This window comes from Penicillium nucicola (assembly GCF_028828085.1).
Source record: "Penicillium nucicola strain IBT 29836 chromosome Unknown utg000006l, whole genome shotgun sequence".
Classification (NCBI taxonomy): domain Eukaryota; kingdom Fungi; phylum Ascomycota; class Eurotiomycetes; order Eurotiales; family Aspergillaceae; genus Penicillium; species Penicillium nucicola.
Window position 1 is genome coordinate 2000691 of NW_026643130.1, and position 23980 is coordinate 2024670.

At 50.6% G+C, this 23980-nt stretch overlaps 11 protein-coding genes across 11 annotated transcripts; 4 read left to right on the top strand and 7 right to left on the bottom strand.

The window, feature by feature from the left end:
- Positions 1 to 44: 44 nt before the first annotated feature.
- Positions 45 to 1048, bottom strand: N7511_006768 (uncharacterized protein; the record flags this gene model as incomplete). Its single annotated transcript, XM_057129145.1, has 2 exons — positions 45 to 831; positions 1035 to 1048. The coding sequence occupies 2 exons, from the start codon at positions 1046 to 1048 to the stop codon at positions 45 to 47; spliced, it is 801 nt and encodes a 266-aa protein (XP_056983701.1).
- Positions 1049 to 1560: 512 nt separating this feature from the next.
- Positions 1561 to 2880, top strand: N7511_006769 (uncharacterized protein; the record flags this gene model as incomplete). Its single annotated transcript, XM_057129146.1, has 1 exon — positions 1561 to 2880. One exon carries the CDS (start codon positions 1561 to 1563, stop codon positions 2878 to 2880), a length of 1320 nt encoding a protein of 439 aa, XP_056983702.1.
- Positions 2881 to 3121: 241 nt separating this feature from the next.
- On the bottom strand, positions 3122 to 4030 carry N7511_006770 (pyrroline-5-carboxylate reductase; the record flags this gene model as incomplete). Its single annotated transcript, XM_057129147.1, has 1 exon — positions 3122 to 4030. The coding sequence occupies one exon, from the start codon at positions 4028 to 4030 to the stop codon at positions 3122 to 3124; it is 909 nt and encodes a 302-aa protein (XP_056983703.1).
- Positions 4031 to 4571: 541 nt separating this feature from the next.
- On the bottom strand, positions 4572 to 6239 carry N7511_006771 (GNAT family N-acetyltransferase; the record flags this gene model as incomplete). Its single annotated transcript, XM_057129148.1, has 1 exon — positions 4572 to 6239. The coding sequence occupies one exon, from the start codon at positions 6237 to 6239 to the stop codon at positions 4572 to 4574; it is 1668 nt and encodes a 555-aa protein (XP_056983704.1).
- Positions 6240 to 6759: 520 nt separating this feature from the next.
- N7511_006772 (putative proline utilization protein PrnX-like) lies at positions 6760 to 8199 on the bottom strand (the record flags this gene model as incomplete). Its single annotated transcript, XM_057129149.1, has 1 exon — positions 6760 to 8199. The coding sequence occupies one exon, from the start codon at positions 8197 to 8199 to the stop codon at positions 6760 to 6762; it is 1440 nt and encodes a 479-aa protein (XP_056983705.1).
- Positions 8200 to 10100: 1901 nt separating this feature from the next.
- Positions 10101 to 11762, top strand: N7511_006773 (uncharacterized protein; the record flags this gene model as incomplete). The annotated part of the gene is made up of 5 exons (XM_057129150.1): positions 10101 to 10194; positions 10271 to 10516; positions 10585 to 10872; positions 10927 to 11643; positions 11692 to 11762. The coding sequence occupies 5 exons, from the start codon at positions 10101 to 10103 to the stop codon at positions 11760 to 11762; spliced, it is 1416 nt and encodes a 471-aa protein (XP_056983706.1).
- A 1181-nt stretch (positions 11763 to 12943) lies between these two features.
- On the bottom strand, positions 12944 to 14269 carry N7511_006774 (cyclin family protein; the record flags this gene model as incomplete). The annotated part of the gene is made up of 2 exons (XM_057129151.1): positions 12944 to 13550; positions 13611 to 14269. The coding sequence occupies 2 exons, from the start codon at positions 14267 to 14269 to the stop codon at positions 12944 to 12946; spliced, it is 1266 nt and encodes a 421-aa protein (XP_056983707.1).
- A 3012-nt stretch (positions 14270 to 17281) lies between these two features.
- xgeA (putative endoglucanase) lies at positions 17282 to 18118 on the bottom strand (the record flags this gene model as incomplete). The annotated part of the gene is made up of 1 exon (XM_057129152.1): positions 17282 to 18118. One exon carries the CDS (start codon positions 18116 to 18118, stop codon positions 17282 to 17284), a length of 837 nt encoding a protein of 278 aa, XP_056983708.1.
- Positions 18119 to 19723: 1605 nt separating this feature from the next.
- Positions 19724 to 20492, top strand: erg2 (C-8 sterol isomerase ERG2; the record flags this gene model as incomplete). The annotated part of the gene is made up of 2 exons (XM_057129153.1): positions 19724 to 20090; positions 20155 to 20492. 2 exons carry the CDS (start codon positions 19724 to 19726, stop codon positions 20490 to 20492), a joined length of 705 nt encoding a protein of 234 aa, XP_056983709.1.
- An 840-nt stretch (positions 20493 to 21332) lies between these two features.
- On the top strand, positions 21333 to 22163 carry N7511_006777 (HpcH/HpaI aldolase family protein; the record flags this gene model as incomplete). Its single annotated transcript, XM_057129154.1, has 1 exon — positions 21333 to 22163. The coding sequence occupies one exon, from the start codon at positions 21333 to 21335 to the stop codon at positions 22161 to 22163; it is 831 nt and encodes a 276-aa protein (XP_056983710.1).
- Positions 22164 to 22242: 79 nt separating this feature from the next.
- Positions 22243 to 23370, bottom strand: N7511_006778 (fungal specific transcription factor domain-containing protein; the record flags this gene model as incomplete). Its single annotated transcript, XM_057129155.1, has 1 exon — positions 22243 to 23370. One exon carries the CDS (start codon positions 23368 to 23370, stop codon positions 22243 to 22245), a length of 1128 nt encoding a protein of 375 aa, XP_056983711.1.
- Positions 23371 to 23980: the final 610 nt, after the last annotated feature.

A 23980-nucleotide genomic window follows, 5' to 3' on the forward strand; every position in this document is an offset into this window, starting at 1 on the left:
TCACACCAGATTTTAAAAAATGCTGGCCTAGAAGTCGCTTGACTTCACATCAACACCGCGATTCTCACACCAGTCTCCATAGCCTCAAGTACAACAGGATCGTCCATAGCTGCACGAACGGCCGCTTCAATGTACACAGCGCGGAGCTCCAGCCTCGACCAGCAAACCAGGTAGACAAGACTCGCAGTCACGATACAAGGGAACACAACACAGAGAAACGCCACGTCATAAAGCAGCATGGAGTAAGCATTGACCCGTTGCCTCCCCGTCACAATACCCGGGATGCCCAGGACGGTATAGACAACAGCGAGTACGAACAGCAAAAGGGCTTTTATGACAAAGAAGTACGTGCCACGCCGGCTCAAAAGGGCGTAAGAGTTTTGTACCGACCCAGGCGGCGGATTATAATGTCGACGGAATATGACACCCAGCGCCGTCTTGACAGACCACAGAAGAAAGACCCAGCTGAAAAGCAGAAACAAGCTACCCAATATGAGTGCCACAGTTGGACTATCGTCTGCATACATTCCAAGATATCCATGGGTTGGAGGCCGATCGTCAGCCGCTGGAGAGCGAGTGAACCCTAAGAAGGAGTCGGACGTGTCGTCTCGTTTGCGCAACGGAATTATGAATTGGTGCCAGGGGATTTTTGGCCAGCTGTTCTTCTGCCAGCCCGCTTGCTCCAGGTCTGAGTCTCCGAATGGAAGCCGGGATATCACTTCAACATCCCCGATCCAGATCTCGTTAATTGCGTTGCCCTGGTCGTAAAAGTGTCCTGTGCACGGCGGAGACTTTTGCGCCCATTGGTAGTTAATGGGAAGCGATAGTTGGCTAAACAAATTGTCACGTAGCAATATGATGTAGTGACGAATGTATCTGGTCGTGGTATGAAATGCGATATGAGATTAAGGTGAGAGCTGCGAGAAGTGGAATGACAGGTGCGCAATAAAGAGGAAGTCACCGAGAGAGAAGGAGCCCTCCAAAGTTGACTTCAATTTAGACTACATAGTTCTTTTGCATCATCTCGCACGAACCATTTATCTTTCATGGGAGTTCAAGTTCATTCGAATGAGTAGAGATCGCCACTGGTGGAAATGGGTTCCCAAACTGGGACAGAAGCGACTCTGTTGACATTCGAAATTCAGCGACCATTTTATAGGTGGAGATATGAATCCTGACCTGAATCATGAAGATTGACGATGTTGAAGTTGATAGAAGACGTATACTTCTGATGCCAAGCCCTGGATCAGCTGATTCGCTGTGAGTGGCCGCCGCCAAGTGACGATCGTGCAGCAGGGCGCGTATTTGTGACCAACGACAGGCGCATACTCACATTTTCTCGACAACTCTTCACTTCATCACATCCTATAAGCAGCTCTTATACGAAACCCCTCCCCTGCCGCCCCCATCACTTAGGAACATGTATCACCTCAATCCCTCGAGTGAGATTCGTCTGATACTTCGACATGTCGATCAAAAGTGACTGCTCCTGCTCCTGCTCATAATATTGTTTCTTTTCTCCCCTCTCTTATAATCTTATAAACCACTCAGGTGCCGGAAATGACTCCCTCTCCGGTTGCCTTCTTTTTGCGTTTGTCCTTCCTACTCCTGCATATAATCCCGGTTCTAGGGGCTCAAAAAGTCCAACCTGAACCGGCTGCTCCTCCCATAGTGAACAAACCACTACTGGCAATTCAGATTGGGAGCATTGCGGGTGCCTACGTGATATTCGTTGCTATCCTCCTAGCTCTGCTCCTGTTTGTCGGACGTCGTCTGCGTCGGACAGTCCAATCATCCAACTATACACTGCATATGGAGATGCTGAAGCCTGTCAGACCGCCTGTCAGCATAGATCCCAGCCCAATTTCTCCCATGTCACACAACCCTTCCAGTCCCAAATCAAGTGCATTCAAGTCCTGGGGATCATCGACCAGGGGTGCCAGACCTTCTCAGCCTTCCGTCAACGGCAGCATGTTGACCATCGACGAGTCTATTGTCGCCACCGACCGGCAAAGAGCCCAGGATGAGATGGAGATGCTGTATGCTGCTGTCATGGAGCATGATGCCCAGAAGGCCTCGGTCCCTGATGTGTCTGGAAAGGAACCAGAGTATTATGCCCCGTCCCCAGACAGCCCGCTCACCAACCCATTCACGGACCGTGGCTCCCATGGCTCTGAAAACTCCCTGGCGCCATTGAAATCCCCAACCAAAGGATTCAACAGTTCCCGTCTCTCCAAGCTATTCAACTCTGGCTCCCGTGCGAATCCAGACCCAAGCAAGGTGCGCTCTCCACGTCTGGCTCTCCGCAAAATGGCCATCTCATCTCCAATGGCGTCGCCGGCGGCTGCTACGCCTCAAACCTACGAGTTTGATAACCCACCACTCTCACCGCGGATTTATAACCCCGGTCCTCCACCAGTGGTGCCAGGACAGCAACCAAGCCAACAGCACCTAAGCCAACAGTACCTCAGCCAACAGCAACCAAACCAACAGCACTTAAGCCAACAGCCGACAATCCAAGGTACCATGCTCAGTCCAATAAAACCTGCCACTGGTCGTGCTCGTGCACCAGCCCCTCTAGCCCTGGCCACTGCATCACCATCATCCTCATCATCTCTTCCCTTCCGTGAAGCCTATCCACCACAAAGCGCCCCGGCAACCAAGACTACCATCCTGGAACGACCCATGAAGTCCCGGGCAGGCCCGGTCACCGGCATGGCCACACCATACAGCCCATACATGCCCTTCACCCCTGTGACCCCCTTCACACCTGGACGCACAGTGACCAAGCGCCAGCGCAAGCGAGAAGAGCGCAGCAACGGCCTCCAAGTATTAAACGAAGACGACCTAGTCAGAGGCGACGATGATATCTGGGGATGAACAAATTGGAACCGAAACAAATTGGAATTTCAAGCAATGATCTTAACTTATATAGCCCTAGGGCAATGTTCACACACATACTGTATACACTGGCTGTATATCCTTTCTTTATCTTTTATTTATCCAACACAACAAACACAACATATCAGTGAAATCGAACATTAATGTCACCCTCCTCTTTACACAAAGCCCAATAGTCAATAAGTCACCCATACCCACAACAAACCCCAAACCCAGTTAGTTACATCTTCTCCCTCAAATGCTCATTGCCTCGCACAATAGCCTCCGCAAAATGACTCCTAGCCCCCGCCCGCTCAAGAGCAAGTAATGCCTGAATCGTACACCCCCGCGGACTGGAAATACTCTCCCTCAACACAGCCGGATGCGTCCCAGCCTCAAGCGACGCACTCAGGCCCCGAATCCCTTGCAACACAATCTCCATCGCATCGCCCCGTTTCAAGCCCTCGGCCACACACCCATCCAGCAGCCCCTCAATAGGAAGAGTCAATGCCGCGATCGACGCTCCCACCAGCACGGTCCCCAGTCCTGTTACGTTAACCGGAAGGTATTTTATCTTGCCCACTTGCTTGAAGATCCACTCCGTGGTTTGGACCATTGATTCTGGAATAGGCGTGGCTGGGCTTGCTTCCTCGATTATCGTCATCGATTCTCCGTATGAGGCGCCCATGTTGGGAATTGCTTTCATGATGATTGGGTCGGGGATTTCTTCGGTGCTGGCGTCGGCGCCAGATCTAGATCCAGAGTTTCTGATTATCGCAAGCAGTTGGTCAACGCTTTGTCCGGCGAGCATGCTGATGACTAGTTTCCCTGCTAGGGCTTCCTGCACACCACTCTCGCCGAGGACGTCCTCGGCCATGAAGGGTTTGCAGCCTAGAATAATCACGTCTGCGGCGCGCATTGTCTGGACATTTTGTCCCGAGACGATTTCTACTTGGTGGGCATCGTGGCTTGGGATCGTGGCTTGCAGCCTTTTTGCTGAGGATGCGGTCTTGGTGCAGGCTTTGAAGTTGGTTATGGGTGGTTTGGTTGTAGATTCGGACTTGGAATCTTCGATTTGGGCTTGGGATTGGGATTGATTGTTGGCTGGGAATGCGGAGCTTAGGATGCCGCTTAGGACGGCTCCGCCCATGTTTCCTTTTGGGTTGTTAGTATGGGGTTTGATGTAGGGTTTGATGTAGGGTTGGGTTTGGCTTTTACCGCATCCTATGAAACCGAGAGTTTGGCCTTTGGACATGATCTTTGGAAATTGCAGGTGTTTTAGGGATGATTCAAGGTCAATTGGGGAAATCATTGGAGAATTGGGAGGGGTTGCTTCGTTGTCTGAGTCACGGATCTCGGGTGAAGCACCCGAGGGGTTCGGTGGTTGGTGCCGATGTTTTGCTTCGGGATGGTTGTATAGGCGGATTTTATGGACCAGTTGGGAAAAGATGGTTATTTGAAATGGGGCTCGAAAATATTGGAGATATCAGGAACATAAGGTCCTGGATACCGCTACATTATACAGTAAGGCAATACGTGGGTTCTACTAATAGTGCTTCATACTAGGGCAAGCTTGCCAGTCACCAGCGATCCGAGTATGGAGCTGACTGGAACAAGATGAAGAAAATCGCAAAAACTAAAGGCATCCAAAATGCTGATTATTCGTTACTCGTCAGCGTCTCATGCAATCATTAAAGAGCTGGCGCTTCCCAGAACTCGCGCTTGATCTTCATAACAGCCGACTGCTTATGCGGGAAGCTAACCTCGCCTTCTTTATAGAAGCCAGCTTCCTGGAGGTAATTGATAAGCCTGAGGGAAAAAAAGGAAGAAAAAGTCAGCATACCCAAACGTAACATTTCAAACAGGATAGAGGGAGAAACATACTTAATATTATCAACGCGAGGCTCCAAGTACACCGCTTCAGTGCGCATATCAGCCAAGAAGCAATGATGAACCAAAGCGCTCAACCAAATCGCAACCCGATGCGCACCCCGGAACTCCTGCTCACCAACAAGCAGATGAATTCCTCGATCATAGTTATCAACGCGATCAAGCAGTCGACCCAACGGATCCTCCTTCACCCAATAGATCTCAAAATATCCAAAGGGCATACCGTCCCAGCATCCAATAACCGGGAATTTATGCTTGCTCGTCAAATTCGCCAGAAGGAACTTCTCCTGTGCAGATTTCGGCCCACCTTCCGACCACATCGCTTCGACGCGCGGGACATTCATCCACCTGTGCAGGGTGTCCACGTCGGAGGAGACGTTCGCCGAGAGATGTTGCTCGATGCTCGTGACAGACGATGTAACCGGAGTCCCCGGTCGACTACCACTGATATTGCGGCTACCGTCCTGGACCGGGACCGGGATCGTTTTTGTCATGGGCACAAATGGGATTCGGAATGAGATATACTGGCTCACGCTGGGGATGTAGCGGACGTAGAAGACTTCGCCCTGATGCGGGGGTTTCGGACGCATTGGGTGTCGCACACCGTGGGTGTAGGTGTATTGGGTGGGAGCGGGCGGGTAGTATGTTGGCAGGTGGCTTCCTGATGTGAAAGGGCCAGCGGAGGTGAAGCAGCCTGCATTTGCGGTGTGGAATTTTGCTTCTGTTGGTGTTAGGGTCGTTGAGCTGGGTAAGCTGCCCGGGGTTGGGGACGATTGCCGTGACTCGTATGGTGTCACCGACGGAGATGGTGAACCAGGGGCGCGTGGTGTCAGAGTGAAGAGGAAAAGACGAGGGTCGAGTTGCCAGAAGCTCCGGCGGCTTACGAACATGTTGGACCAGCTGCTTGAGTCTCTTGTCTCCATTGGCTGTAGGCCGACAGAGGAGTCTTGAGTTGTTATTAAACCCATCCGTTCGAGCTTTTGGAGCAGGTTTCGGCCCTTGAAGATGCCCTCGCGTTTGATATTGATGCGCCAGTCGCCTTTGGGTCGTCCGCAGTTGGGTGTCATGCTTGATGCAGCTGTCTCGAGGTGCAGATCTGGCTCTGGTTCATGGAAATACCACCACATGGTCGCCCACAGCATCATGGCAATCTGGCGTGTGGGCGACGTCACGGGCTTGAATTCACTAGACGGCGGGTTGACTATGTACGAGATATAAAGCGAATCGCGGTTCAAGGTGGGGGTCGTGAAACGGATCGTGTTATCGTCATCACTGCCGCGCTCACTGTCTGCGCCTGGGACTTTGGTCACATTTTGGGGCTTTTCAGTGTGTATAATGATCGTCCATCCCGGTGGAAAGGTGGGGTTCTGTTGAACATTGAAGTCGGTGGATTTGAAGGTTACCCCACCAAAGACTGGCGAAACAGTAAAGGTGAGGCCATTGGGCAAGTTGCAGGTGGTGTATCGCATAGTGAGCTTAGAAGAGGAAAGGAAAAAAACCCAGGAACAGGAAGCGGTTGACGTTTGACTTCTTATCCCTTTGGCTTTGGCCCCTCACTTGCGGGGATTGACAGGGACTGAGCTGATAAAGAAGGAAAGACCAATACTAAGGAATGAATTGGTAATGTGAAGGAGAGGAGTGGAAGAGGGAAAAAAAGTCAGTCCACACAGTCTCTTTGAGTTGTCCGACCTTGGACGTTGATGACGCATAACATCAGCCCACGCGGAGAGAGCTCCAACTGGCCTTACTTTGGACTGCTTTAAGCTCTATTTATATGCAGTTTTATACTCTAATCTGATCCATGGTGGTTGATTTTACGGGCTTACTGCTCTACTGAATTCGATGCTTTTGTTTGTGTGTTCTCTTTAATTTTCTACATAGCTCGGGCGCTATTCCTCTTCTCAACGGCTCACAGTCGAGCCGTTCTTGGCAGACGATCTCTAGACCAATAGACACAAGGCAATAAACAAGCAAAGGGTATTCTACACATTAAAAGTCCTCCACTGTGGTTCCCAACTTCCGCTCCCGCGCCAAGCGCACCAAGTCTCCGCCGGTGACCAGATCCATCAATCCTAGGCCAACCGACTTGTAGATCACATTGCCGCGTTGCGACCATTCGCGCAAGCTCTTCTCCTCATCTACTGTCTCGGCTTGTCGGTGGGCATCACGGACCATCAGCAATTCACCCAGTTCAACAACCTGTTTGGGCTTGATTCCAGCCTGGATGATCTCGCCCGCTTCCTTGACGGCTGCGTCAAGACTGTCAACTACGACCACACCACTGCGGTGGATGTGTCGGTGGAAATGGCGATGCGGCGGCTGTACATTGACCTCATCCCGGAGGATATCGGGGTGGATCTCGGTCATGTGGGCCTTGTATGATCCAATCGCACAGATTAAGCGGCCCTTTTGGCGGCCCTCGCCCGAAGTAATGAACTCCGCAGGGAAGAGCGGCGTAGGAGAGGGAGTGCAGCAGAAGATCACATCGGCCTTGCGTACATGCTCTTTTAAGATCCGGCTGTACTCGCCGAACTCGCTGCTCATGGCGGAGAACTTGATGTCTCGGCGCCACTCAGTGTTTTCGGGCGCGTAGATGTCACGCAACAGCTTGGCGGCACGGTCAAAGGAACGGTTCACAATGTATACTCGGCGAATGTCCTCGCCGCGGAGGACGAGCGCCAAGCGGATGTGCCAATAGGCCTGGGTACCTGCGCCGAACACCAGAAGGGTGCGCACCTTCTTGCGCTTGTTGAACATCATCAGCGAGGCCAGGGCCGTACGGAATGCGGTCAACTCATGCGCGTTGATCAAAGCAAAAGGCAGACTCTCGCCGTCCAGCAGCGTCACACTGCCGCGAGGCGATGTGTCACGAGTGCCTGCGCCCGGCCAAGCGCCAAGGGTCTTGGAAACGTTGCCGGTCACTTTCTGCTGGTTGACACATCCAGTGAGCAGGGTCGAGCTATCCGTGCTACTGCCAGTAGTGACGGACGGGCTGACTGATTTGCCGTCGTCATCTTCCTGGTCCTCATGAGAAGAGCCAACCGACAAGTCACTCAAATCAGAGGATAGTGAAGCCACCGAGTTGCGGAATGAACGTCGCTTGCGGGCTGAGACCTGCTCTTGTTCCTGGACCTCGATGGCATCACGTTCAATAGCGCAACCAGCATCGCCCCCGTCCTGCAGGGAAATCATTTTGATGCCGATAGTCTGGCCCGTAGTGGCGGGCATGAAAAGTGTTGTACAGCCATTGCGGCGGGTGATAGCAGTTCTTTGGGGCTGATAAGCCGCAGAGCAGCCCTTATCCTGGGAACCGCTGGAGTAATCCCGTAGGGCTTCGGCAAGGTTGCGCTGTAGATCGACGACCTCGTCACGGGAGAGGGAATGTAGCAGAGTGCGTAGCTGCGACCGAGAGAGGACGGTAAGAGGCATGGTGGCGGGTTGGGAGGAAGAGTGAAAGAGGAAGGAAGGTGATCTGTGGTAGAGTTCCAGTCAGCCAAGTGCCAAGATAAGAGTGAAACGACACACGCAAGACCTGTTCTATTTGCCCCCGCGCCACAAATCAAGACGTGGGCCCTAGATTAAAATAGGTCGGGCGTTCAGAGGCAGCGAAATTGGCCGCTCCGAGATGACGACTGGAGAGGTGGGGGGGGAGCGGGGTGATCAGCACAGTCATAAATCAGTGCCTTTTTACAGGACGTTTGGACAGCAAGAAAGGTCCGAGAAGCTGATCAAGAACATGAGATACGAGGAAATACAAATCCAAGTTGAACGACAGGTCTGTGCCCGGCGAAGTTGTGACTATCGCAACCGGAGATCTTTGCCGCATTCGGAAGATGAAGCCAAGCCCGATGCGGAAATTTGTATCGGCCGGGTGCCTGAGGCCACAATCTGATAGACGTAGGGCTGCAAGGCTGCATCTGTACCAGTACTCGGTCTTCTTTATACGCATCAGACGCCTCGAGTGTATACACTTCCAGGTCTGGAACTTTCACTTCATATTCTTCCTCTTTGTTTCCATCTCCGTAGGCCTCCTCTCAATCTCCCTCTTTCTTCATATTTCTCTTCGATATTGCTTTACTTCCTTATCCACTTTGTGCGTTTCTCTCAGCCAGAGAATCAGAATCTTCGGCGATTCTATGTATCAAACTAATTTCGTTGGCCTCAACGTCTGCGATGGCGCGCATCATGTCAGTCTAAGAATTGTTTCTGCCCAGCGTAGTGAGGGTAGAACCAAGCGTCGATGGTTAATTTCTTGACCCAGTGCCTTATAAATCGTTTTCCACATGAGCTTATGATGCACTAATAGCATATCTGGGATCTAGACACATCGAGGCGCAATATATTTGGTCCAACTCCGAACTGCTAGAAGGCGGGCACCCGTTTTGGAGTAGATTGGGCCAAAACAAGTCAAGAATCTGATAATTTACCTTAACCATTATACAATATAGCATGACTCATCTAGCATATTGCGCCATTGTGCCTGGGCCGTTCGAACTGTTCGGGGGATATGACATCATTCGGGCTCCTGGGTCAAGCTTGATCACGCGAGCAGGGACAAGTCCATTGGGGGGGGAACAGAACGTACCTTGAACTAAGTACAGTTGAACTAGATATAGTTTGAGAATTTGGTTTTATAAGTGATTCAAGTTCAATTCAGCCTTGGAGAATATACGGATCATCTGACGAAAGAATGGCCGAGAGCTGATAAGACTCGTAGTCCATCGTCCATTGTTGGGGAGCTCGATCTTTTCAGGTATCCGGCGCATATATCATGCATATCAATCCAAACCATTCACCTGAATCATAACGCGTGGTCTTATAATCTGCAAGTCGTACTTGTAACACGAGGATCTGACCAGCTTCCACAGATCGGTCCAATGAAGATACTCCCCCACTTGCTCAACTAGGCACTGTACATGACAGGCTACAGCATGCACATTACTCAACTGCAAACAGAAGCTCCATCTTCACAATTAACATGGATCAACTTGGTCATTGACAGTATCGAGCCAGACTCGTCGTGGGAGATAAGTGTATATTAGCGTTTCTTGGCATTTGGGGGCTGGAAAGCACTGTAATTGTCGACCGCAACACTGAGGTTGGAAAGTAAGAAGCACCAGAAACTTGCTTATTCTGATAGGATCATCACAATTATCATTGTCAAGTCGATCGGGTCACCCGACGTTATCGCCTAATGCAAGGAGGCAATAGTTCATGATTTCTTTTGTTCCTCATTGAAAATTTTTCAATCTCCATCCAGTCCACCAGGAATCCTGAAACCCCCCCTCTCAACCAAACCTAGGCATTTCCTCTGCCTTGTCAGGTTGGAAATGACTTTGCCGTCTATGGACTCGACATGGGGCCTTCACTGGCGCTCATCGGCATGGTTCATCGTCACCGCGATTATCATAGCCCTCTTCACCGGTAAACGCTTTCTTCGCTGATTTGTACAGATGTGAAGATGAAAGCGCTGGAAATGACTGACGTCATACATCAATAGATACATTCCTGAATAGCTTCATCGTCCCGATCCTTCCGTATATGATTGAGGACCGGATCAGCTTAGACCCTTCGCGCACGCAGAGTATAATTACCTGGCTGTTCTTTGAGAGCGCTGCTGTCAGTCTGCTTCTAAGAATGCCGTTGGCGCATTTTGCAGACAAGTCTACGTCGAAGCGGAAGTGGTTCATGTGGGCGCTGGTCATCGCTCTCACTAGCACGATTGCAACGGCAGCCTCGTCTTCTTGTATGTAATGCATTCTTGGCTCGTCTGCGGCGGAAAAGGCCTGAAGAAAGGCTGACCATGTCTCACAGTGGCTGTACTGTTCGTCAGTCGGTTCGTGCAGGCTTTCGCCAATAGTATCATGTGGGTTGTGGGATACTCGACATTAGCTGCCACAGTTCCGATTCAACACACAGCCAAAGTATACTCTGTTGTGTCTGTTGCAAGCTCGCTAGGTGCCTCCAGTGGACCCATGCTAGCTGGAATGTTGTTCCAACTAGCAGGGTACTGGATGGCATGGACCTTGGCGTTTGCAATCATCGCCGTCGACATCATATTTCGTCTATTGATGGTTGAGAAACCCACTGTCGAGGAACCAGGTATGTTTTCACCAGGTTTCGAACCCATCTGAGGTGCTCACATATTACTTGAAGTGACTGTTCCTGCTGTAGACCCTGTCGTCAAACAAGACTCCCCTTCAGAACACTCACCCCTTCTCTCATCCCGACGTTACTCTAACAGTTACGATACCACCACCCCTCAAAAGCACCCCCAGCCAGCACCAAACTTCTACAAATGCCTCTTCGGAAAGCGCAACTACACCGCAGGCCTATGGTGCGCCTTCATATTCGGCATCATATTCACAGCATTCAATGCCACCGTGCCTCTCCACGTCCGGGACAAATTCCAATGGGGCGGAATGAAATCAGGACTGATCTTTGCAGCGCTACAATTTCCCCGTCTCCTAATGTCCCCCTTCGTGGGCTGGCTGAAAGACCGCATAGGAACACGCATCCCAACAGTGTATGGATTCGCCGCACTGACTCCATTGCTTTGGCTCTTGGGTATTCCAGGAAGTGGGCTATACCAATGGGCAGATACCAAAGACCGAGGACCAGCTCTGTATGTGCTTACTATGATTCTGATTGGTATGAACACTAGCTTTTTGAACGGGGCAGGAAGTATCGAAGCGACTATTGCAGCCAATGAGCTGGAAAACGAATACCCCGGGGCATTTGGTCCCGGTGGTGGTAAGGCGCGTGCTATCGCTCTCTCTGGTGTCTCGTTTATTTTGGGTTCTTGTGTTGGTCCTGTCCTGGCTGGAGTACTCAATCAGGAATTCGGGTACTATACGATGAATTGCGTTATCGGTATGTCTGCTCGACTGTTGGGATCTTTCCAATGCTGATATTCTATAGCCTCATTATCTGCTCTGAGTGCCATCGTGGCGTATACTTCCCTCCCAAAGAGAAGATCCACAAACGCGTGAAACCAAGTCGTTCATAGCGCAAAAGCAATTCGGGGTTTACTTTCCATACCATCAAGTAGATAGAATCAGACTATAGATCCGTTCAATAGCATTTACCAAAAGAATAACAGCCCCCTCCTAGCCAAGCTGCTAAGAACAACCCCCGAATCACAGACCAGTACAAAGACCTCTTCGTCATCGGTCTTACAGGCGCAGGTCCAAAGTCCTTCATCGGCGGCGTAGGTCTGCGAGAGATCGCCGCGCTAGACTCACCCCCTGCTGCACGCAGTTTCATATCCAATGTCCATCTTGCCTGCGAGGCACCGAGTGATTGTCCAGTTCTAATTATTGCGCATGTCAATGGGTTTTCGTTTGGGGCAGGACCAAGTATTGCGGCTGCTTGTGATGTTAGGGGTTATGAGCGGAAAGCGGTTTTTAGGATATCTGAGTTTGTTCATCTGGGCCTTTTCCTGGAAATGGAGAAGGAAAAAGGACTTCAGTATAATGGAGAAAGAAACAAACTATCCTCGGCATGGGGGAACATTTACGATTCATGTACGTGTTGGAAATTAACATTTCGGTAATAATATCATTATCAGTTTGTCCATCACATCGGATATACAAACAGAGAAGATAGGTATATCAGTAAGATACATAAACAGCGCAGAGTCTAGGCTGGAGGAGGAAATAACAAGGGCAAGCACCCGATCTGGACCACGTCTTGGGAAGAAACCATCCATGAGAAAACATAATAAAACAATAAACCACAATAGATAAGGCAACGCCCATTGAGAACAGAGACCGACATATGAGCATAAGAAGAAACGCCATACCGATCCCCAGGCAATGCAATGTAACGAGTGTTGAAGTGAGATAAGAAAAAGAGACAAGGAAAGGAAATAGCGGAGGAGTCAGATAATCCCATTCCATCTGTAGTGAGATGAGAAATGAAACGCACGGCAGAAGGTTGTGAGGGGAAACATCAAAGGAAAACCAATGTGAGCGAGGGTATTGGCAACAAGGAGTATCGACGGGGTGAATGCTTTTGAAGCGGAAATAGGTAGAGAGAAAGTAATAAAAGTGATAAGATGTTGACGTATAGGAAATGGGGGTTGGGATAGGATCATATGCATCAGCGATTAGGTTGGGATATTGTAGATTGAGAGAGATAGGAAAAGGCAGGGAATCGAGACCAGCTCGATTTAGTGGGATCGACCGACGCGGCCGTTCATGTAGGAGCCGGTAGCGGAAGCGAGGAAGCGGGCGACAAAGCCGCCGCCGTGGGCGTGGGTGTTGACCTTCATCTTCTTGCTGGGTTGTCGGAGAGGCTCGAAGTGCTTGTGCTTTTGCTCGAGGGGAGCGACGTTGACGTAGCTGTAATTAAGAGAAGAGGCGCATGATGGGCTGCGGCTCAGGTCTGTGAGCATCACATCATCGGCACCGCCGTGAGACGACACGGTGCTGATGCTGGTGGGTGTTCCCCTTGAGCTTGGGGCCAGGCTGGAGGAGCGCGAGCAGAGAGAGTTGAAGGTCTCGGCGTGGGAGAGAGCTGGCACATCACGAACCGAAGGCGGGGAAATGGAGCGATTGGGGCGGCTTGGTGATGCGCGCTGGCGCTGGTAGGGGTTGTAACGATCGTGTTCGGCGGATAGATGTGCGTCGTTGCTGTTGGGCATGCTTGGGCAGGAGACATGGCTGGGGAGACGGCGGAGAGAGTTATCGTTGGCGCGACGGTTCTCACTGCGGTTTTCGAGCTTTTGGCGACGCAGGCGACTGGCCAGCAGATCTGCCGATGCGTGAAGACGGCGCCTGCGGGTTTGGTCAGCATGTTGTTACCAGGGGAAGTTGCCATATGTTGCGAGAGCATACCATTCACGGTGTTGTTGTTGTTGCTGCTGCTTGCGAATGTACTCCTCTTCAGCCTTGCGCTCACGCTCGAGGGCAATCAGGCGCTGACGGTGGGGAACCAGAAAGGGCTCGAGGTATGTGAGAAGATCTTCTTCAGTAACACGGGTATCCCAGTCGAGGAGGAAGAGCAGTTGGCGTTCCATCAAGTTGACTTCCGGCAGCGAGAACCCAAAGCCCTCGAAGCCCTTCACAGCGGTGTATCGGGCCCAATGCTTGTTCTTGGGGCTGGAGTCGTTCAGGTTCTTCGCGGCGAGAATGAGCGAGGCGAGGAAGATCCGGTGGACGGTACAGCGCATGCCCTTGGCGACCGGGGGAAGACGAGCACGCAAACGACCGAGGTATACCAGGGAGCTCATTAGAGTAGGCACTTGAACCTGGGAGCGGGCGACGAGCGAGGCGATGAATTGTTCGATTGAAGGAAGGGCAGGCATGTCGGAAGCCTCCATGGGAGGGGTGGATGGCGGCGTGGGTTGGCCATGCTGGTTGACAGTGTTGGTCACATGGGCTTCACAGCGAATGACCTGGGCTGCTTGTTGGGCCAAATGCGTCACCATCTCCCTGGTGACTCGCTGAGTGACAAACTCGTCGAGCGCTGCTCGGTTGAGCGACAAGGAGTCCATTGTGAATGTGAGTAGTGGAGGTCGAGGTGGTGCAATAATTAAATATGACGGCAGGTGGTAGACTGCAGACCGAAAGCTGGCAAATCAAAAGTAGAGACGATATGTCTGGCAAGGGTTCCTTCGTACAATAGACAAAGGACAATGACAATGTAAATGGGTATAGATGGCAGGAGGTTCCAACAGTTCAAGCACAAAGGCGACACACTCAAACTAAAACAGAAAACAAAAGCACAATCAAAGTCCTCTGAAGCTGGAGCACTTTCAAATTCCTGACCAGCAGGATAACTTGACAATGAAGTAGTTCTGGAGTGAAGGAATGTTGCTGTAAGGATAGTTGGGGTTGTCGTGTCAACCCTCTTTATCGATAGCCCTAACTGAGCTTCTCCAGAAAAGTGAGACCCGGAGATTTTATTCGAGACAATGTCCACAATTTATAGCAATAGATCGAAAAAGATGCGTCTGAGGAGAGACAAAGATTTCCGAGAGAGCGAGGGAAAGCAGCAAAGAAAAAGGAAAGGAAGGATGGGTGACGACGTTGGGCATGTGGATGAGCCTCGTGAAGAATCCGAGGGAATACCACTAGATATAGCATCTGGTATGCGCCAGAGGGCGGGAGGGGGGAGATGGATTTCCAGCTGCAAGGACTTTTCGTCCAGTCAGAGTCCCTGGAGGAGGATAGGCCAAGCACAGGGGTTAGAGAATAGCCAGAGCGGACCTGCATAGTTGGATCTGAGATGCTCGAACCTTTCGCGCGCGGAGTCTAAGCAAATGATTTGTCGCGGAATGTGGTGGAGAAATACTTGATAGACTATTGTATCCCTAGTTTCAGTTCTACTCTAGTACTGTACTCTACTACTCCATGACTCTGCTGTACCATCTCACCCAGACTATACGGTCCTTTGTACGACGATTCCGGCTGTCTTTGGCTTTTCTCTTTGCTGAAACAAAGTACCGAAAAAGCAAGAAAAAAAAAGATCCCACGTCCTGTCGACGAACGTATCAGGGGGATCGTCTAGCTCCAATTATTCACCAGCCCCATCATGAAACTCGCGACCGTCTCATCATTGCGCGAGACGCGGGGGGATGCGATATGTCTATATTAGCATTCCATGGAAATAGATTCTCTCCCATGGATGCTTTGATCTACCCTGGGAACACCTTAAGCCTTAACGCTAACCCGTGACCCGAACCATATTAGGTCCCCGTACTGTAAACTGTCTAATATTCTACTGTCAACTGGAGTATTCCACGATAGTCTTCCACTCCAATTCTATCTATCCATTCGAGAAAAAAAAAGTAATCTCACATTAGCCCAATACATGTCAGTTGCCGACCGTGGCAATCCGACCTAACCATCCCCCTCCCAAAGGATGATTCGCCGTGCCTGGCATGGGGCAAGACACGCCACGATCCCTGTCAACTTTCCCTTTCTACAGGGCACATGTACCTGTACGTTACCAGTGATTTGAAGTTACTCCGCAGGCACACATCCCCATACCAAACCCCCCTGTCACGCCCGCGCCACGAGTTAGCGTGTTCGAGGGGCAACTCCCACACGCATACCAGATGACCCTCTAGGACCAGACCAAGAGGGGGGGCAAAAGAAGGACGAAGAATAGTCTTTCCACCTCGCATGAGGGGAGTCACATACAGTCTTCGCGTTGATCCTCTGATATCATCCCCGTCAGCCAGTCACCGTTTGAGTTGGGTCGCGGGATCGGAGTGGCGGCGCTGGATGTATCGCGTCTGATCGTCCCAGCCTCTGCCGTCGATTTGGATGAATTTGGTTTTTTTTTAGTTCTAGTTTTAGTTTTTGATTCCCTTGTCCCGACACTACCCAGTATGCGCGGTACTGGAGTATGCATGCTACCTACTGTAGCATGTACTGTACAGGAGTTCCATGTCTGGGCCCATTCGTGTCCGAGGCTGCCATGCATGCAATGCAATGTTCCGTGTGCATGCAGAACCCAGAACTGTATTGGAGTACAGTGGTGTGCGTCTAAAAAAAGAATCACTTACGCTGCTACGGGATTTTCTTGTTGGGCTCGCGATCACTGCATGGACTGTATATAAGCGCCCGTCTTTCCCCTCCAGCGCTTGCATGGTTTCAGCACGAACATTAGCACTGGCCGTTCTTTTTGCGGTTGCTCATCTTGTTGGCGCTTAGAGACGGGCTTGTTCTATTGATAGAAGCTATGCATGGGAAGGTGGTTATTCTTAGATCTGGAATGTGCGCGTCGGCGCCGAGTTCTTGATCTTCGCTAGGCTAGCTCCTGGAGTTTTCTTTTCATGATGCGACATACTGTTACTTACTTGTTCCAGGAGTTGAGCGTCTCGCTGGATTTCAGATCTTGAGTATCTGTTTGGTTGGGAGAGTCAACGTCAGAGGATGGCATGTGAAAGGTGAAACGGCGTTTCAAGAGCTTTGTTTCGTGACGTGGACGAGCGGTTAGAGGATTAAGGTGAGACCCTGCGATGTGGTTCGGGCTTGAAACGGCGGATGGGCGGGGGTGGGTGGAAGCGGTTGCCGCATACTGTTTCTGCTGTTTTCTTTCTCTTATAGGATCTGGCTCGAACCCCGCAGAAATAGCGAGGAAAATATCACCGGTCGCTCTGTCTGCGTTTCTATTTCTTCGACTTTCAACCTGATGTTGGTTGTCTCACGGGACAATCAGGTCAGATGATGGCAGAGACGAACTATATTCTCAGTCGCCAAAGAGTCACTGGGATGCTGCCCTCTTCACTATAAACTACAGGAGCGATCCTCGTCAAGCGGGTTGTACAGATGATGCCTGATCGTCGTGATGTTCGTCATGGGGCAATGAGCCGGGGTCCTCAGACGGGCGCCTCCAAGTGGTGCTAACTCAAGATTGTACTTCCAGACATCGATACTGGTATAGTTCAAGAATATCACAATTATGAACAGGTATTGATTGAGGAGGGCTATATCACCCAGAACTAGAATAAACTATACACTCCTCACTCTACCCCCAAGGACCCAGATCACATCACTTAAACAACAACAGCAGAGTAAGAGGAGACAGTGAGGTCAGAGGTACCGGTGAAAGGCTCAGTACCAGCCTGAACGTGAGTAAGGTACAAGCTAGAGCTGAGACCCTGGTTCTGCTCAAGGTAGGTGAAGAACGCGAGCAAATCACCGGAGAAGTTGGTGACGGTGGAAGAGGCGACAAAGCTGTAGACGGTCATGCTGCCGTTGGGGCCCTTGTACAAGTTCCAGGTGACACCGTTGATGGTCGTGGTGGCGATAGCAGAGCCGGTGGAGGAGATGGGGCCAGCGCCGCCCAGGGCAGCGAGCCAGACCATGATCTCGTACTCCTCGGAGCCGTCGGCAGTGGAGCTCAAGAACATGTCGTAGGCGACGTCAGCGACGACACTGGTGCTGGTGTAGCTGTGGAAGGGCCGTGTTAGCTGGTTGGTTCCATTGAAGTCTGATCTCATGCGGGTCATAGCTTCCGCGGGTAGAAGTTCTACATACCTCCACTTCCAGTTGGACTTGATGCTAGTAACGGCGCTCAGCTTCTTGGCGGTGAACTGCAGAGCAACGTTGGCGTAGCTCTTGACTTGGTTGGCGGTGCCGGCCCACGACCAAGAGGTGTGCCAGGCGATGGTGGTGCCGCTCAGGGAGTCAACACCGGTGCACTGCTTGCCGGCGGTGTCGTAGCTCTGGCCCCAGAGGTTGTTGTAGACGATGTAGCTACCGGTGGTGACCGAACCCCACTGGTCACAGAAGTCGGCACGACGGTTGAGGGTCTTGGTAGGGACGGCAGCGGCGTCGCCCACGGCGGCCAGCGCCATGGTAAGGAGGGAAAGAGGAGCGAAGGACTTCATGTTGGAAAGAGTTGGTCGAAAGAAAGGAATGAATGATTATCGGTTTAGAGAAGGGAATGGATCAAACATTGACCATGGACGGGGTCTCGCTGTTTTATACATGGCCCTCTCTTCTCAAGTGGAAGTTTGTCCGATGGGGCTTGCTGGGCTCACGTTCCGTATAGATCACGGAGTGGTCCTGTCTCGGATTTTGATATCTTAATCTGCTCCGGACTCCACACGGATAAAATCAGGCTTGAGGCTTGGTATCACAATTTCTTGCGTGTCAGGATACTTCATCCTACCTATCAACTAGCTTTGTGGAGGTAGATCACCGCCACAAACCTCACATCCCTGGCGCACATGTATTTTTCCACGACTGTAGTGGAAAGGAGACAGGAGACGAGCTTGCGGTTTTGGGAAGAGCTCCGGGCGAACCTGAGACGACGGCGGTGGATAGTGGGTCGTCCGGCTGCTGTGTCTAGAACTCGATCAAATAACATTCGGTTGTAGAACTGGATCCGCAATTCTTCAAGACAATCCAAACCAATCTAACGGTCGCGGTATTTGCGACATTTCTCCGAGAAAAAGGGGGTTTTTTCTCGCTGTGGATCGGTGTCCCAGGTCACCTTTGCCGGCATGAAGAAGTGATGCAGAGTTCAATTCTCGGTCTTGTTAGTCGTCCTTCTGCAAGGGATTGGCGGAAGGATATCGCCAAGCCCACCACGTCGTCAACTAATTCTCCATGCGCTTCATGGATCTGTACCCCGCAAACTAGCGCAATGCCGAAGACTTGAAGAAACAGGCTCAATAATCCCTAGGCTCAATCAAATTGTGGTTCAATATCAGGTGGAACGGAGAACTGGCCGCTTTGCAATGAGCCATGATCGACCTCGCCGACAGGGGGAGTGGGCAGAAGCATATATATAACCGCAGCCTCTGACGATGCTGTGAACTTTGAATTTAACCGGCCACTCGAATGGAGACCAAGAAGCCGAATATACTCACCAAGCGAAAGACCAAATTTCATCAATGGTCGCCCATCGTTACGAAGTGATGACTGTTAAAGGGGTCAATGGTTCCTTTGCGAAACTCGTGGTGATCCCCGCAGACTTAAGTGCCGCTTTCTACAGAGATCAGTTGAGTCCCTCGGGTAGTAGATGGATTCTCGTATTCGCTTGACCCGATATGAACATATAAGCCTCGGGCAGCCACAAACAACCGATCTCGGCAATGCTGAAGGCATATAGATTGAGCAATTGACCAATGAAAGAGTCGGAGTTTCGGATTGCGACGATCCGAATGGCCTGTTGCTGACTCAGCCACCAACAGCAACAAACCCAGCAAACCCAGCAAACAAAACAAACAGAGATTATCACAGGCAAATATCAAGGTTATAGAGACAATTTAGGATGTGTGAGATGTGTAGAGCTAGGAGTTCAAGACATGTAAATATCAAAAGAAATCCCGTCTTTACAAGCAGAACGAGGACCAAAATCAACAAGCAGCAAGGTATAAAAGCCAGTGCTTTGATCGCCCCACGGGTGGGACTCCGGGGGTTTCGCCAGGGGCCCAAATTTCAATTTAAGTGTTTGCCTCTTCCTTTCCTTACCCTTCACAAACAAGATGCCTTCCAAATCCTCCAAGTCCTCCAGCTCCGGCTGTGGCTGCCGCTGCTTCTCGCTGAAGACCCTCAGCTTCCTCGCCATCTTCCTGGCGCTCTTCTCCGCCGTCTACCGCTACCTCGACGCGCGCCTCGAGCAGTTCTACATTTTCGACCCCGAGCATCTGCACGACCTCTCCCAGCGCGCAATCAGCACCCACGGTGAAGACACCCGCTCCATCGTCAACTTCATTGTTGCCGAGCTCGAGCAGAAGGTTGGCCCCAACTACCTCAGCACCGATGAGGAGTGGGTGTTCAACAACGCTGGCGGTGCCATGGGCGCCATGTACGTGATCCACGCCAGTATCACCGAGTACCTGATTATCTTCGGTGAGTATTCCATTCCAATGAAGCTTTTCTTCCCTTTTGCCCCCTTCTAACCATTCCTATCTAGGCACCGCCATCGGCACCGAGGGCCACACCGGCCGCCACACCGCCGACGACTACTTCAACATCCTCCAGGGTACCCAGCTCGCCTACGTTCCCGGCGAGTTCAAGCCGGAGGTCTACCCGGCTGGTAGCGTGCACCACCTGGTTCGCGGCGAGGTCAAGCAGTACAAGATGGATGAGTCTTGCTTCGCGCTCGAGTACGCCCGTGGCTGGATCCCTCCCATGCTCTTCTTCGGCTATGCCGACACCTTCTCCAGCACTTTGGACTTCCCTACCTTGTGGGCTACTACGCGCATCACTGCCCGCGAGATGGTCGGAAACTTGATGCAATTCAAGCTGTAAATTATCTTACATTTTCGGATTTTGTTAAAAGGGGCTTTTGTCGTTTCACAAGCCTCGATGTGTTATATGTGGTATGTACATCATAAGACTTGGAGGGAAATGTTGGATTAAGTGATGAGCTGTTATTTCTTTGACGCCACAAAAGTTACTGGCGAGATTACTTAATGGGTACGGCATAGAGTTTAATAATGAATGATCGGCTGGTATTGCCATGCTGATTCAGAACCATTGATGAGTGTCTCGGTACTCCGTAGATTAGCTGACAATTGGTACCAAAGCAAGGGCTTGATGTAGATGAGGTCATTTCAGAACCACGCAAGGTGAAGTTGCCTCACGCAATATTGATGGATGAACTTGAGACCAGCATGTATTATCGACCGAGGTCTTAAGCCACAGCAATATCGGCTGCCCGATTCCCGATTGCCAATTTCTCAATTGAGTTGTCGCATGCATGCCAATTTCGCAAACCCATGCGCCTTGATTTAGACGTAATGTTTTGATATCCAGCCTGCTTTTCTGAAAATTAATCTTACTAATTCCCCATTTATAGCATGGCAGTACAGAAATACTAGTATTAACTCAAGAGGCATTACCATTGAGTCCTGAGTTTGGTCCACGCCATACATACCCAGACAGACTCCACTCTGGAACTATATCGGAAATCCGCCGTCGGCGCATCGGACATTTACCGCAACAACATAGAACAACCAACGTAGATAAATAGACCATCTATAATGCCAACCAAATCTGAATCCAAGAAACCGAAGAACTCCAACTCAAACATTGCTCACCTCACCTCACTTCCAATCCCACCAACCAACCAACATCACCACCACCAAAATGGGCTCCATCCAAGACTCACCCCCAACCCTCCAAAACCCCTTCCGAACCCGCATCCTCGCCGGCCAAATAACACCTCTCATCTCCATAAAGCACATAACAAGCAACGAAATAGCAATGATGGCCAAAATGGCCGGCTTCCACGGCATGTTCATCGACATGGAACACTCCACGCTCGACCTGCACGCAGTCGGCCAACTCATCCTAGCCTGCAACTACGTTGGAGTCTCGCCGGTCGTGCGCTCGCCTTCCAAGTCACACTGGCACATCAGTCGCATCCTCGACGCCGGCGCTGCAGCCGTCGTCATCCCGCACATCGAGACCGTGCAGGAGGTGCGAGAGCTCGTGCGCTGTGCGAAATATGCGCCGCTGGGTGCGCGCGGTTGCACGAATAACCAGCCGGCGTTGAACTTTGCGCATGTTCCTACGGCTGTGCAGAATGAGGTTCTTAATCGGGGGACTATGTTGATTCCGATGATTGAGACGCCTGGCGCTGTGGAGCTTGCGGAGGAGATTTTGGGCGTGGAGGGCGTTGATGGCGTTCTTGTTGGGTCGAATGATCTTTGTGCTGATCTGGGTATTCCGGGACTGTATGATGATGAGAGATATTTGGGGTCTGTTGTTAGGATTCTTGAGGCGGCGAGGAAGGTTGGGAAGCCGGTTGGTATTGGCGGTATTGGGGGAAGACTTGATCTGTTGGAGAGGTGGTTCTCTCTAGGTGCTACTTGGTCGCTTAGTGGTGCTGATGGGGCTATTTTGCAGAGTGGGATGAAGCAGATTACTCGGAATTATGAGGAGATTAGTCGTAAGTTGCAGAAGGTTAAGAATTAGATTGGATTTTTCTGTTCTATTTTGCTTTTAATTGAATGTACTTTGGCCAGTAGAAGTTCATTTTTGCTTTTGGTTATGCTTATTGGAACATGTGTATGTCAAATGGATCGTCTGAATACAATGTTGCAGGCGGATCTCCATAGGCGTACTCGTTCAGCCCGGCTTCCATGTTCCACAGAGCATCTTCGTTGAATAGTCCCCAAGAAAAAGTAGAACCATCCGATATGGAAGGGTTGATCTCAGCATTGGGATACTGACTGACCGACTCGTGACCACTATTAAATGAGCCTGACATACCAAAGAGAGCAGAGTCGTGGGACGGAGGAAATTGTTCGGTTGGAAATGATGATGAAGACATGGAAGGGCCATGGTAGTTTGGATCATGCATGGTAGAGTGGAGAGGCTCCAGAATCATCGAAGAAAAGCACCCTTGAGAACGACGATTGCACTTGCGAAGAACATTGTCACGCAGTGCTTCATAGACCGCCACGTAGCGCTTTGCATCCGGCATTTCTTCCCCCATTTGCTTTAACGCAGTCTGGCCATGCGTAATGGCACTGATTGCTTCACGGATGGTCTCTAGGTCATGTTCCTTTATAACAGAGAGACAAAACATAATAGATAGACCACCAGTATAAAGCATTTGAAAATAGCTCCGAGTGAAGGTGATTTTCTTGCTCTGGAAAAGCTGACAGAAAATCGTGATGGCACCGACTGCACAATGTAAGCAGAGGACCACGAGATCTTTTGGTGGTGTATTGTTTTGCTTCGGGACAAGGTCTAAAGCCTTCCGAGCTAATATGAGTCTTTCCCTTAAACACAAGAGGTCGTACCATTCTTGCATTTCGTAAAGACACGATGGATTCTCAAAAACAGGGGCAGATTTGCGCCATCCTTGTAACTCTCTGAGCAATTCATCTAATTTGGCATAAACTGCTCCCCTGGCTGTGATGTGATTCTTGTCATGACCAACAATTCTCTTCTCTTGAAATGTGGTGTGTATCACTGAAGTAATTTGCCGAAGGCGAACACAAGCAAAGAATACCGACATTTCTGTGGTCCGTGTTGTGACAGCTGCCACAGCAGTCAAAGAAGATACAGCACAAAAAGAGTTCAAGTCTGTGAATGCGCCTGATCCCTCTGCGGCTTCAAGCTCATCATCATTCGCATCAGCGGGAAACCCGATCTGAATCGCTTTGTCGGTCATAGCAAAGGGGCGATCTAAAGTGATAGAGCTATAACGGTCGATCATGTAGCTTTCCCAGAATACTCGCCGCTGTAGCTGTTCTTGCAACAGACTAATCTTTTGGAATGCAGGAGGTGGTTTATGTAGATTTTGCTCAATACACATGCGCATGCACAGCCGAGTTATTTCCCAAATAGAGATGCCTATGGGGAAGAGGTATTGTTAGTGAATGATGAGCAGGAACCCAAAGGGTGAAGCAAAGGTGTTCCCGCTTACAGCGAGATCCAGGGCAAAATATTACCTATATGATGATAGATCCCAAATCGCCCAACTAATAGAAGATCTTGGATGGAATCAAGCTCCCTTGAGAGCAAACTATCATCAAGATGCTGCATGGCTGATAGAAAGTAGCCGTAAGGGTGATGTGGATGATCACCCCTGCGGTATAGAAGAACCGAGGAAATGGCGAGAATCATAAAGGTACGAAACAAGCTGTGTGATGAGACACCGTGAGTCCCAGGAAGCGGCTCATCTTTTTCAGGTGCGGAGAACACAGAACGGTAGAGTTGTTGTACATCACGTCTAAGGAGAATTGGGTTTTGAATATGAGACCCGGTAAGGCTACGACGGT